Below are 12,423 nucleotides of genomic sequence, written 5' to 3'. Positions count from 1 at the left end.
GCCCTGGGACAGCCAAAGTGGGAAAGATACAGCTCGTATCATTACAAGTGGGGTTAAATTTTGTTACAGGTTGTATTAAAACGTCGTTGAAATTGATGTGTGAACATACTCTTCACTTAAGATAGTTGTGGGACAGTTAAGGGGCCACATCCAAAAGAAGGGCTAATAGAGCCCACCCAGGAGTTTTGGATTGCGTAGGCAGAGTGGCTTTTTGTTGAGTATTGTTTTTTTGTCTGTGCACACACATACATGTACACATGGCAAGAGAGAACACATAGAAACTAGTGACAGATAAGAACACAGAGAAAGGCAGAGGCAAAAAAAAAAGCCAACCAATAGCTGAGGAGCACAGTGCGACCTTGGAGAAAGGTAGAGAGTTTTTGAGTCTATTGGCTAAAGAGACTTGAGGCTCTGAGTTAAGAAACTACTCCTTTTGTTCTTGGTTTCTCCTGCACTTGGAGAAGCAGAACTTTGTACATGGTTTGTAAATAAACAAGATTGCATCAAAGAAACTACCAGACTGCATCAAGTTGTGCATCCAGCTGGAAAATCCCCAAGGCCCTAAACTTTGACTAGCTGCACAGGTCTGAAATGAATAACACTGATGTTAGGAGTGAGATCCAGTTTCCAAGGAGTGAGACTATGAGCTGGTGTTCCTACTGAACTAAGACAGAACAAATAATGGAGGTGCTTGTAGAGAGCAAAAGAGGTCATCAAGAATTATAACAGGACTGACATGATTTAAAACAAGACCTGAAACAGGAGCTGGAGGCTTCACAACAGGGATTAAAGCAGCATCTGGAGGTTTACCAGAAAGAGCTCAAAGATGACTTGCAGGCAGAGGGAAAACTCTGTTGGTGCAACAACTACAAAGCATTTGGACTGATTGGGAATTCCAGCTGCAAAACTCCCAGTCTAGAATGATAAAATGGATTGGTGAGGTGACCAGCAATCTAACTTGACATAGACCAGAGGTTTTTCCATAAAACAATGAAGACTAAGCAAGCTATAGCTAATCCGGAACTTGCTAATTGAGATGAGCTGGATCAAGGATTTATGGATTTAAAAAATCAGCTCTAGAAGGAAATCAAAGGGTCACTGACCATAGTGGAAAGCAGCCACATGGATGAGGACTTGGGCCAGCCAGAGGAACTGGGTAAGACCAGACATTTTCAACTGTTTTCTACCTTGTTTATAACCCACAGGGCCCAAAGGGGAGAGACTAGGGGGTTGTCCCAGCTCAAATAATGCAAAAATGCAGTATCTTTGAGGGCAAAATTCTGGGAGACTTAATTGGCTCAATTCAACATTCAATTCAAATTAATGACTGGGTGGAGGGACAGAAAGGCTGGGCCCACAGAACCCCTACCATAGCAATTCGATGGGAGTCACTAGCAATTCTGGGGTTTCATGGACCAATGCTGCTTTCTATTCATGTTGCATCCCCAGATGTACACCTCTGACCCTGCCAACATGGTCTTGGTCTTGGTAATCTGCCTGCTGATGGGGGAGGTGTTGGACTGAGCCTCCCACTTGCTGGAGAGTAACAGCAGTTTTGTCAAATTGGAATGCCTTCCTCCAATCTATATTAGCGATTTGGCCAAGGCTGCTCAAATGAAATTCTGGCAGTGGCAGGGTAACTGTTGCTTACTATGTGGCCCATTTCCATCATCTCATTGTGACCATGGAGTGGAACAAGACAGTGCAGCAGTACCAGTTCTGGTGGAGTCTGCAGGAGGAAATCAAAGATGAACTGGCCACATGGAGATGCCCATGGGTCTGGACACCTTCACTGACCTTTCCGTCCACATAGATATTCAGTTACAGGAATTAAGGGAGGAAAATGAGAGTCCCTGCAGCCCCCATCCACGTACTATTAACTGGTGCCTGTTTCACTTGCTGAACCAGTGCAGGTGGATCAGGCTTATTGACAGCTCACCCCCAAAGAAAAGGAGCAATTCTCTTGGCACCACTTATGCTTCTATTGTGGCAAACCTTCTGCTTGTCCTGTGCAAGCTCCAAGGAACCCAAGAAATGAGTCACTTCAGGGTCAGTAAGAAGGACTGCCCTGGGCTGTGTGAAAAAAGAATTCCCCTGTACCTCAGTCCTGCCTGGGGCATGCACCCAGCTCCATCCAGGGGCTTCCCACTTGCAGGTGCCTATCTGAGTGTGCATCCCTGGAGACCCCCAATGGATTCCCATCTAATGAACCCTCATTGATTCAAGAGCAGCTGACAATTTCATAGATGCAGTGACAACCCAGGCCCTGCAGATTCCTTTGTGACACAAAGCCGCTCTGTACCTATGGAAAATATTGATGGCTGATGGCTCCCATCTTTCTTCAGGTCTAATGATCAAAAATACAGTCCACCTGGAAGCCATTATCCAGGGGCACTGAGAAATATTTTGATTCAGCATCATTCAATCCCCGCACTCCCCTCTGATTCTTGGCTTTTCTTGGAGGACTCTTCATAATCACCTCATTTATTGGTAAGAGCAGGAGGGCAATTTCCCTTCAAAATTCTGTAAGCAGTATTTTCAGGAGTAAATCAACATTGCCCCAGCACTCAGGGGCTTCAGGTGGAGATGATCACCAAAGTAGGGATGCCCATCAAACCTACTTCAGAACTCCATCTTAAATATTATGACCATGCCAAAGTGTTTGAAAAGAAGCTCACAGAAACCCTCTCTCTACATCAGGACTGTGACTGCCCCACAGAATTGCAGCTAGGAGCGTAAATACCATTCAGGTGGATTTATGCCATGTCAGAACCTGAGCTAGCTGTGCTAAGTAAATACTTCCAGGAGAACCTGGCCAGGGGGGTCATTCTCAAGTCAACCTCACCAGCTGGTGCACTGGTCCTCTTCATCAAGGGAAAAAATGGCAGTTTCCAACTCTAGCTTGACAACTGAGCCTTAAACCAGATAATGATCAGGAACTGGTATCCACTACCCCAGATTCCAGAATTACTGGACTGTATAGGGGCCACATGTCCACAAACTGGACCTCTGGTGAGCCTTCAACTTCATGTGCATCAGGGCTGGGAATGAATGGAAGACTGCCTTCCGAACCTGCTACAGCCACTTTGAATATTTAGTGATGCCGTTAGGGCTGACAAATGTGCTGACAAACTCCCAACATTTTATTAACAATGTGTTACGAGACATATTGGATTGTGCGCTGTGGTCTGTCTGGACAATACACTGGTCTTTTCAGACAATGCTGAAAAGCATACCATTCATGTCCGAACTGTTCTGGACAGGCTACAATGGTCTTTATGCCAAGCTCCAGAAGTGTGCATTTGACCAGCTGTCCCAAGAGTTCATGGATTTTATTCTGTTCCTAGAGGGAATCATGATGGACCTGCACAAACTCCAGGCGGTCCAAGACTGGGCAGCACCCCACAATGTACATGACCTACAGTGGTTTTTGGGTTTTGCAAATTTCTATTGATGGTTCATGCCAAATTTTTTGAAGCAAATTGCACCCCTCACTATGGCTCCCATATTGGCCCACCCAGGTGTCATCCAAACTTTTGTTGGAGTTCATCTCCAGCCTGATTCTTTCCCAAAAACAAGTAATGCACCCACACACCTATTACTTTAGAAAACTTACCCACAGAGAGAAAAACTGTGAGATCCTAGGTAAAGAACTTCTGGCAATCAAAATTGCCTTTAAGGAATGGTGACATTACTTAGAATGGGCTCATCTGCGAGTCCAAATATTTACCAACAATAAAAACCTGGAGTATTTCTGCAGGGCTAAGGCCTCGAACCAATGACAGCTCCATTGGGCCTTGTTCATCTCATGATTCAGCTTTACCATTACATACTGCCCCAGGACTAAACATGGCAAGGCCAATGCCCTGCCCCAAAAGGGAGAATATAGTCCCAACCCACAACACCTCAGCCAGCAACTGACCCACATTCTCAAGCCTTGAAACGTTCTTAATGCAGCTCTCTGCCACTATCTGTTCTGTCTCTGCCTCAGGGATTCCGTTCAGTGAACTATCTGACATAAACAAAGACCCACATGACACCTGGGAGGTAACCACCTTTGCAAATAACTGTATTTACATTCCCCTGGGTCCAGCAAGAGTGGCTGTTGTACCGTTATGTCATGACTCCCCACTGATGGGACACTTTGGGTGCTCTAACAGCCAAGTGTCCTTCGTCTTCTGCTGGCCTCAAATGTGCCTGTGACAATCTCTACCCATGTATCAAGACTATGATAAATTTTGTACAAAGTATGGCTTGTGAGGCATCATTTGAAAACTCACAATTTGCTGATCATTATTGTCCCGGTAAAATATGTGCAGCAACATTGTATGTAAAGTTATAAAATTCTATGGTATAACATTACTGAGACATGTTCCTGGTTTAGAAAAGCAGCCACAAACCCGTTCCTCGGAAACAATAGGGAAGCAGATGCCTCAGCTGGATGACAATGAAACCAAATGAACTATCACCTGGTTAACTTGCAGGAAAAAGGGTGTGAGTGAAAAATTTACATCTTGGCAAAGAAACAGCTTCCCACGGACTTCTTGTCTCCTAAACCTGAGCTGGAGATGATTCTCAAAGAAGAAGAAAAGTATAAGAATGGGGAACAGATGACCCAAGTTAACCCTCCTTTTTTTCTCTATCCTTGGCAGCCGCAACACCTGAGGAACAAAGAAATAGCTTTGGACGGAGGGAGGGATCCTGTCTGAAAGGATTTCAGCCAGTAAGACTGCTGATGCATGGGGTGAGAGAGACTTTTGCTTTGAATTTACTTAGCTGCTTGTCAGGTATTGGTTGCAGTTTACCTTTTATTTCTTTGTAACCAATTTTGACTTTTATGCCTCATTACTTGTAATCGCTTAAAATCTATTTGTCTATAGTTAGTAAACTATTGTTTTATCTAAACCAGTGTGTTTGAATGGAAGTGTTTGGGAAAATCCATTTGCGATAACAGAATTTGTGTACCATTTTCTATTAATAAAAGATGTACTTTATATGAGCTTGCGTTTTCCAGGAGAGGGCTGGACAGTACAAGAAACACATTTCTGGGGGAAAATCTGGGACTGGGAATTTGCTGTTGTTCTGCAGTGTAATTCAAGAGTGGTTGGCCATAGCATTCATACTGTATAGCTGGGAGCAATTTACATGCTGGAGGCAGAATGTGAGCAGACCAGGAGTGGTTACTCTCACAGCGAAGCAATACAAAAGGTACCCTAGCGTGGAGAATTGAGAGGACACAGCTGTTCAACAGTCCAAATTGTATCCTGGGTAATGTCACAGTGCCCCTCAATGCAGGCATTCAATGCAGGCTTCCTGCGATGTATGCACCTCTGTCAAGGAACTAAACCTTGAACCCTGCAACTTTTCGTAACCTCTGGAAAACCCATCCTGACCCCAAACAGCCATTGCCTTAGTTTTCATCATGGAATTACCAGATTTGGACTGTGGTAGACAACTTCTCCAAGATGGCCCACTTAATTCTTTGCACCGGTCCACCCTTTACTGTGGAAACTGCCCAGCTATGGATAAACCAAATAGTCAGTCTCCATGGCCTCCCTGATCACGTTACTTCCAATCAAGGGCCACAATTCACTTCCTGGTTCTAGCATGAAACTATGTTACTGAGGATACATACATACCACACCTCCACCTACCATCCCAGTTGAACAGCCAGAGAAGGTGAATTAGATCCTTGAACAGTACCTGCAATGCTATGTCAATTATCACCAGGATGTTGAGTCTATGTTGAGTTTGCATATAATAATGCAGACCAGGCATCCATGGACCCAAGCCCCCCCACTTTTTTTTTTGTTTGCGTTGACTCTGGGTACAACCCTGAATTTCACCAAAGTTACCCTTGACCTCTTCTACCCTGACCACCTCAGATCAGTACAATGGATCCATGAAATCCAGGAGGAAGTGAGGAACACCTCGAAAAAATGAGAGACTACAAATGGCACATAGATCAGCCTCAGTAGCAGAGCCCTACCTGTTCAGTGAGACAGAAGTATGGCTCTCAACAGAGACCCTTCGTATGGACAGACTCTCTAGTAAGTTTGACTACCAGTTCCTTGGCCCCTATCAAATCTGGCAACAAATTAACCTGGTTCCCATCAAGCTCCACCTATCTCAATCCCTTAGAATCCACCTGGTGTTCTATGTATCACTCCTAAAACCATTCTCAAAGAATTCATTTCCCCACAGGACCTCTCCCACCAGTGCATATACAGGGCATGAAGAATACATCAGTCACAAAGTCTTAGATGCTAAACTTAAATGAGGTAGGCTCTAGTATCTAATTGAGAGGGCTATGGCCTTGATAAGTGGACCTGGAGACAGCAGAAAATACTCATGCCCCAACCCTGGTATGAGCCTTCTACAGGAGACACTTTGAAAAACTTGGACCAATGTTGCCCAGTGGATGTGTCTAGGGCATAGGATCGTGTCACGACCCAGGAGTCTCACACCTGGGTCTGCAGGGTTCCTGGCAGGGGGCACATCATGCTCCAATCTTCCACTTGATGCTTACTGGCATCAGCTAGAACTGGGACTCCTTGAAGCCCAGGTTAGATAGAAGGCTCCAGCCCTGGGTCTCAAATGGTGGAACACTGGTGCACCAGACTGACCAGCTCCCCCTACTTAAGCAGGAAGGAGGAAGAGGAAGCTATCCATACAACTGGACTCCACCCTGCTTCATATCGCTCACCCAGCTGTTGTCTCCTGACACTGACCACTTGGTTTCTTAAATTGCCCTTCACGGTAACTGACACTCAGCTCCTGACCTTCTGGTTTTGAACCCCAGCTGGCATAGGGATCTGGTCCCCTACCCTACTTTAACCACTCGGTCCAACTACCTATGTTTCTGCCCTGACAGTCTGACAGAAAGACACCGTAAGTTTACACCATTTGTAATTTTTTGAATTAATTTTTTTTTCTGTTTGGGATGGATTATTGGGTGGCACCTTTTAGGCCTCATCCTGTTGATGGGGAGAAGCTGAGATTGGGGGTGCTATTATGAGCTGGGTTAAACCTTGTTATGGCTTTAGCTAAACACTCATTGAAATTGATGTGTGAATGTGCCCTGTACTTAAGATAGCTGTGAGACAGCTAAAGGGCTACTTCTAAAACAAGGCATGACAGAGTGCAGAGTGCAAACAGGTGAGCCTGCACTCTGATCACTTAGATATTAATTAGTTCCCCTGGGGAAAACCGATGGGGGGAATTAATCAGGCTGGCCAGCTGGGCCAATTATCCCACCAGCCCATGGCTGATAAGAAGCAGCACAGGAAGGAAGTGTAAAGGGGGGAGAGGGAGGAACAGGGTTAGCTGAGCCGAGTCGAGCCGAGCCGAGCCTAGCCTAGCCTAGCCAAGCCAAGCCACACAGAGGTTCAGAGCAGGGAAACTTCTATTCCACTCAGGCCCTGATGAGAGGGCCAAAAGCTATGTTAGCACTGTAAATAGACTATTGCATGGGGAAGGTTGTGAAAAAGGTGGAGGGAACTTTTAAAATAAAAAGATATGGTGAAGGCACAACCATTGGAGTCTGTGCAGTTTCTGTGGGGAGAAGGTGGGAGAGGAACCACATTCCATGAGATAAGGCTTAACAGAGCACCCAGGAGTTTTGGATTATGTGGGCAGAGGGGCTTTTTGCTGAGTCTTGTTTTCTGTGTACATGCGCACAGGCAGAAAAGAAGAACACATAGAAACTGAAGACAGGTGGGAACAGAGAGAGGAACAGAGGCAAAAAGCAATAAAGCCAAGGGGCCACAGTCTAAATACAGTTTTCACAGATCGAGAGGGGGTTCTGTGCTTATCTCCTGGCCCTGCACCCATCCCACACACTCGCTACCTCCTTCCTCAGCACACACTACAGAGAGGCCTCTATAAGGTCCATTGGGGTTTAAGAGACCATGCCAGAAATATGGCTGAGCTTCTTTTGTGGAGAAGAGGGGAGATCTACATAGACGGGGTCTATGTACAGTTCAATGGGCACAGGTAGACCAAATAATAGAGAACATGTGAATAGGGAGGTTTACATCGATAGTAATAAGAAATGGGTTCCTAAGATGAGCACAGATTCTACCCCCAGGGGAACCTACACCTTTTGCATTGAACACAAGCTTCTCTATTTACATCATCCCAGAAAATGTTTAAAGGGTGAGATTCAAGGATACTTTATAATCCATACCTCTGACAACATCTTTCAGCTATCAGCCATAAAGAGCAAGAAATGACCGTGGTTCCCAAATATTATAAAATAAGAGGACACTGACAACCAAGGAGTCAGCAATGACAGGACAGTGGAGGCTTCCTGCAGCACACTCTGCTGGTTGCTGAAGAGAGCCTCTGTCATAGTTTTTCTTGTTCTGAATGTGTTCCCCATACTTTAGAAGGCCAGTACCATCCCAAAATCTGCAGCCACAAAAAGAGAATTATTGTAGTCCAGCGCTGGATTGACTCCCAGTTGTTTCTAAGCCATAAATGGGAGTCTTAAGAATTGGGAGTTGTGAAAGTCAACTGGTAGAAAGTATATTTGCATGAACTTTCCTCTCCATCAGCTCTCTATTAGTCTACTGCAGGGATAATTTGTTTAGGGGTTTATTTTGGCTTCCATGAGAGGCTCTTCTTGCTGCCATATAATTCAACCTACTATGGAGATAGGATCTGTGCATCTCTAGGAACTGCCTCTTTGAAGAATACAAATATTGTGTTGAGTAAGGCCCACTCAAAGGGCTTGTGAAGTCAGTAGTCATCCATCTTAGGGTTTTGCACTAGTGCCTGTTACAACAGTACTTGAGTGCTTCCCACATAAATTATTCTGGCAAAGTGACATCTCTAATGAAATTAGACACTCTTCAAAATCCTACCTATGTGATTTAGGAGCACAAGTCTCATTGACTTTCAGTGGGACTTGTGCTTCTAAGACACAAAGTCCTATCTTTGGTGAATAGTGTCTTTATCTTTCAGAACTACAGAAAAATGTAAATATACTTACTTTAGAGCTTGCTGTGAGGCAGAGACGTATTCTGAACAGCCAGTCCTGTACAGAACCTGAGTATTAGCTTGTACCCAGACCCAGTGATCTTCATTTGTTAATACTTTGAATAGAGAAATGCCATTTTCTCCATTGTTTGCTATAAAAATTAAAAGAAAATATATTCTAGTGCAAATAATTTTTATATTAGTTTTATATAACCTAATAAACTACTGGACACTCACAAATATGCTTGGTATCTGTTACACAGAAAAGTGCAGGTCAAAATGTGTTATGGTTAAGATTAACTAGGCAAATTACAGACAAGAATGCACACTGGGAAAAAAGATTACATATTCAATTTGCAAACACTTAAACTGTAATCGGTGAGATTTTGCAGTATCGTCAGTTCAGTACAGATTTTGCCTATCTAATAATAAAGATTCAAGAGAAACTAGACAGTGAAAGTGGCTGTGATAGAGAACTTGTATTAAAGCAAGTATGACTTCAAGGTTTCAAGCCTGTACAAAAAAGAAGTTAATGGAGTTATCTGTATAGGAAAGAGGGAGAAGGGAAGGCTTGAGGAGAAATAACTATCAAAAGTCAGCAAAGAGGATTACTAAATTCTTACATTTAATATTAAACACCCTGCCAATTTGTAAAAGACAGCTACAGCAGATCATAGATTCTCACAGTAGTGTAAGTCCCAAGCATTCAGAAATCATAAGTCAGATTACCAAAAAACAAACAATGAAAAACAAAACCCATAAAAAAAACAATACATTTTCATTGCTTTTTATTTGCTCTCTGGTTTTGCGCCGTTAGGGTACACTCACAACATGTTTTCAAGATTTTTGCTTCAACCATGAGAAACCCCCCTTTGTTTTTAATGAATGCTAAGACTTTTCACGCTGCGGTGGGGCAGATCTCAACCCCACTCAGGAGAGGGTTAAAGAGCTCCTCTGGGCACAATCAGCCTCAACCTGGCCACGTGTAAGGAATGTCAACCCTGGAGAGGGGTGGGTCCTTAAAAGGGAGACTCCCTGCTCAGTGCAGCCTGTGTGGCACTCTGAAGGAGCAGAACTGCATCCCAGAGCTGTCCAGGCTCTGGAAGAAGGGGTTACTGATAGGGAAACTACTTGAGAGCCTTGGCCGACCAGCTCTCCTCAAAAAGGAGAAGGGCTGATACCTTTCTCTTCAGCTTCCCAAAGGCCTTTTTGCTTGGACTATTTTAACCTTCCCCACACAAGGGGAGCTGACACCTCAGCTAGCACAGCTGGAGGGCTGTGCCTCAGCAGCTGAGGCAGAAGCAATGCCAACCCCTTCCCCAGGAAGCACTAGAGAGCTGCAGCCTACTATACCTGTAATCACATGAATCTGGGGCTGGAGCTTTAAGAAAACACATTTAATATCACAAGCCTTGTGATAAAATTGTGAGAACTGGTAACATTGTATTGCTAGGCAGCTTGAGAATAGCTAGACTATGATGTCAATATTATCTCATATTTGATTAATCTACATCACAATAGCAGACAACAGAAAAATGGGAAATTGGGACTAAAATATGGAAAACTTAAATGGGGTGGGGGCAGGAAGATTGTCTCCACAAACTGTCAGTAATGCAGAATTATTACAATCTGATACCTTTGATCTGGTTTTCAGCATTTTGTAACACATTAGTGAAAGCTGTACCTTCATGGTAAGTGGTTCTTCCTTGTAATTCTGTTTCACATAGACCTGAAATAGCTTTTGAACTGCAGAGGACAGACAATGTGAAAATATTTGGTCAGTGAATGACAATACAGCTAAGGGCAAACACACACAACTGTGTAAGACACGACTTTCAAACTAGCAAACATGTACTAAGTAGTTATGGTTTGAATGTGTGATAATTAAAGTTAAATGTTTGCCAGTAATTTCTGGATCATATGAATGCCCAATCCAGTGTGGGACTGGAATACTGTACATACTGTAAAGAAAATTATTAAAATTAAATTATTATTAAATTTATTATTATTCTGCTCAGTACTTATTTCCTGGAATAACAACATTTAGATTGGATTGAAATAAATAGTAATGTTTTCATTAAATTCTATTCCATTAGATTCTTATACAACCAAGGCATATGAGTGTTAGCATTAAAGATAAATGCTAGCAAATGGGCTTCAACATGTAGCAAGAATCATCACATAGTTTAGATTTATAATCAGTCACAGTCTTTATTTTTAAATGCATTTTGGAGCTCGTGAATCATGCCAAACTGACTTCACTGGATTCTAAGGTGATGTCTTCACTGCACAGTTAACTTGGGCTGTTACCTGGGTTTTCGCCAACCCCCTCCCCCATCCACACAGAAAAACTTTTAACATAGGTTTGGAGATGTGTTAAGCCTAATTTACTTGGCTGAGGGTACAGGTTAGAGCCCAGCTTCTGCTTTACCTTGACGGGAAACCTGCCCACTTTGCAATGAAGACACAGGTAAAAGTCACTTGAGTGCTGATAGTCCTCCAGTGCCTTCCCACAATTCTCCCTGAAGGACAGGTGAGTTCTCCCAAAATTGACACAATTGACTGGGAAAGAATCCTAGATGGGGTTCTCAAACAAATTTTTAGGTGGCCTCAGAGTGAGTCCACCAATTGTTGCTGGTGGCCTATCTGACAATTTTTCCTAAAATACTTAATTAACTTTAGGAAAAACATATAAATATGTACATACACATGTCCAAATCATTATTTTTATGTAGAATTTTTTTGCAGACTCTATAGTAAAAATTATGTACAGTTGTCTCTATTCTTTACGGGACCTAAATGTAATAGAAACACAAACAAGGTGCTTTGAACATTCTTGTCTTTTTTCTTGTTGTTTCTTTTGCTTTTTTGGTTGCTTTAAGACTTGGTAGCTACTAAGTCTGCTGTGAAAAGTGATATTAACAAACATACAAATATTACTTTTCACAGCAGACTTACTCAGCCCCAGAAAGCCCAGGGACAAATTAAACCTGAGGTGGGGATGGAGGCAGTGGGACCCAGGGACAATGGGACACTGGGCTAGGCAGCAAGGGTCGGGGTAATGGGGGTGTGGTAATCTTGGGGCCAGAGCCTGCCACCGCACAGCCAGGGAACGGAGCCTGAAACCCTACGTGCAGGGGACAAGGCCTGGGGATGGAGCCTGAAGCCCCATGGCTGGAACCTGCCACCCACCACCCAAGGGCTGAAGCCTGATCCACCAGTCCCAGGAAGGTGGGGAACTCACACTGGTTGTCTGTTCCTCCAGCTTTTGTGTCTCTAGAGCGAGGTAAGGCCCAATCACTGCTGGTAGCCACAGGGGAGGGGCTGCTGCTTCCCCCCTCAACCAAATCACCACCTAGGAGGCTGTGGCCACATGAAAAGCTCCTAGTGCCCACGTGCAGCCACAGTGGCTGCATTTGAGAAACACATCACAAAGAACCA

The 12,423-nt window shown here is 43.8% G+C and overlaps 2 protein-coding genes across 2 annotated transcripts in view; both read right to left on the bottom strand.

Annotated features, from left to right (window-relative positions):
* The window catches only part of LOC127043896 (dynein axonemal heavy chain 5-like), a 644,537-nt gene that overhangs the window by 491,960 nt on the left and 140,154 nt on the right, over positions 1-12,423 (bottom strand). The window lies entirely within an intron of this gene.
* AHRR (aryl hydrocarbon receptor repressor) overlaps positions 1-12,423 on the bottom strand; it is a 116,015-nt gene that overhangs the window by 3,062 nt on the left and 100,530 nt on the right. Inside the window, exons 8-9 of the mRNA XM_050938182.1 lie at positions 10,619-10,728; positions 8,996-9,134 (exon numbers count right to left, since the gene is read on the bottom strand). Of these exons, the coding sequence (XP_050794139.1) occupies positions 8,996-9,134; positions 10,619-10,728 (249 nt within the window). The remainder of the gene's footprint in view (positions 1-8,995; positions 9,135-10,618; positions 10,729-12,423) is intronic.

Source organism: Gopherus flavomarginatus, chromosome 2, assembly GCF_025201925.1.
Source record: "Gopherus flavomarginatus isolate rGopFla2 chromosome 2, rGopFla2.mat.asm, whole genome shotgun sequence".
Lineage (NCBI taxonomy): Eukaryota > Metazoa > Chordata > Testudines > Testudinidae > Gopherus > Gopherus flavomarginatus.
This window is presented reverse-complemented; position numbering and strand designations above follow the sequence as displayed.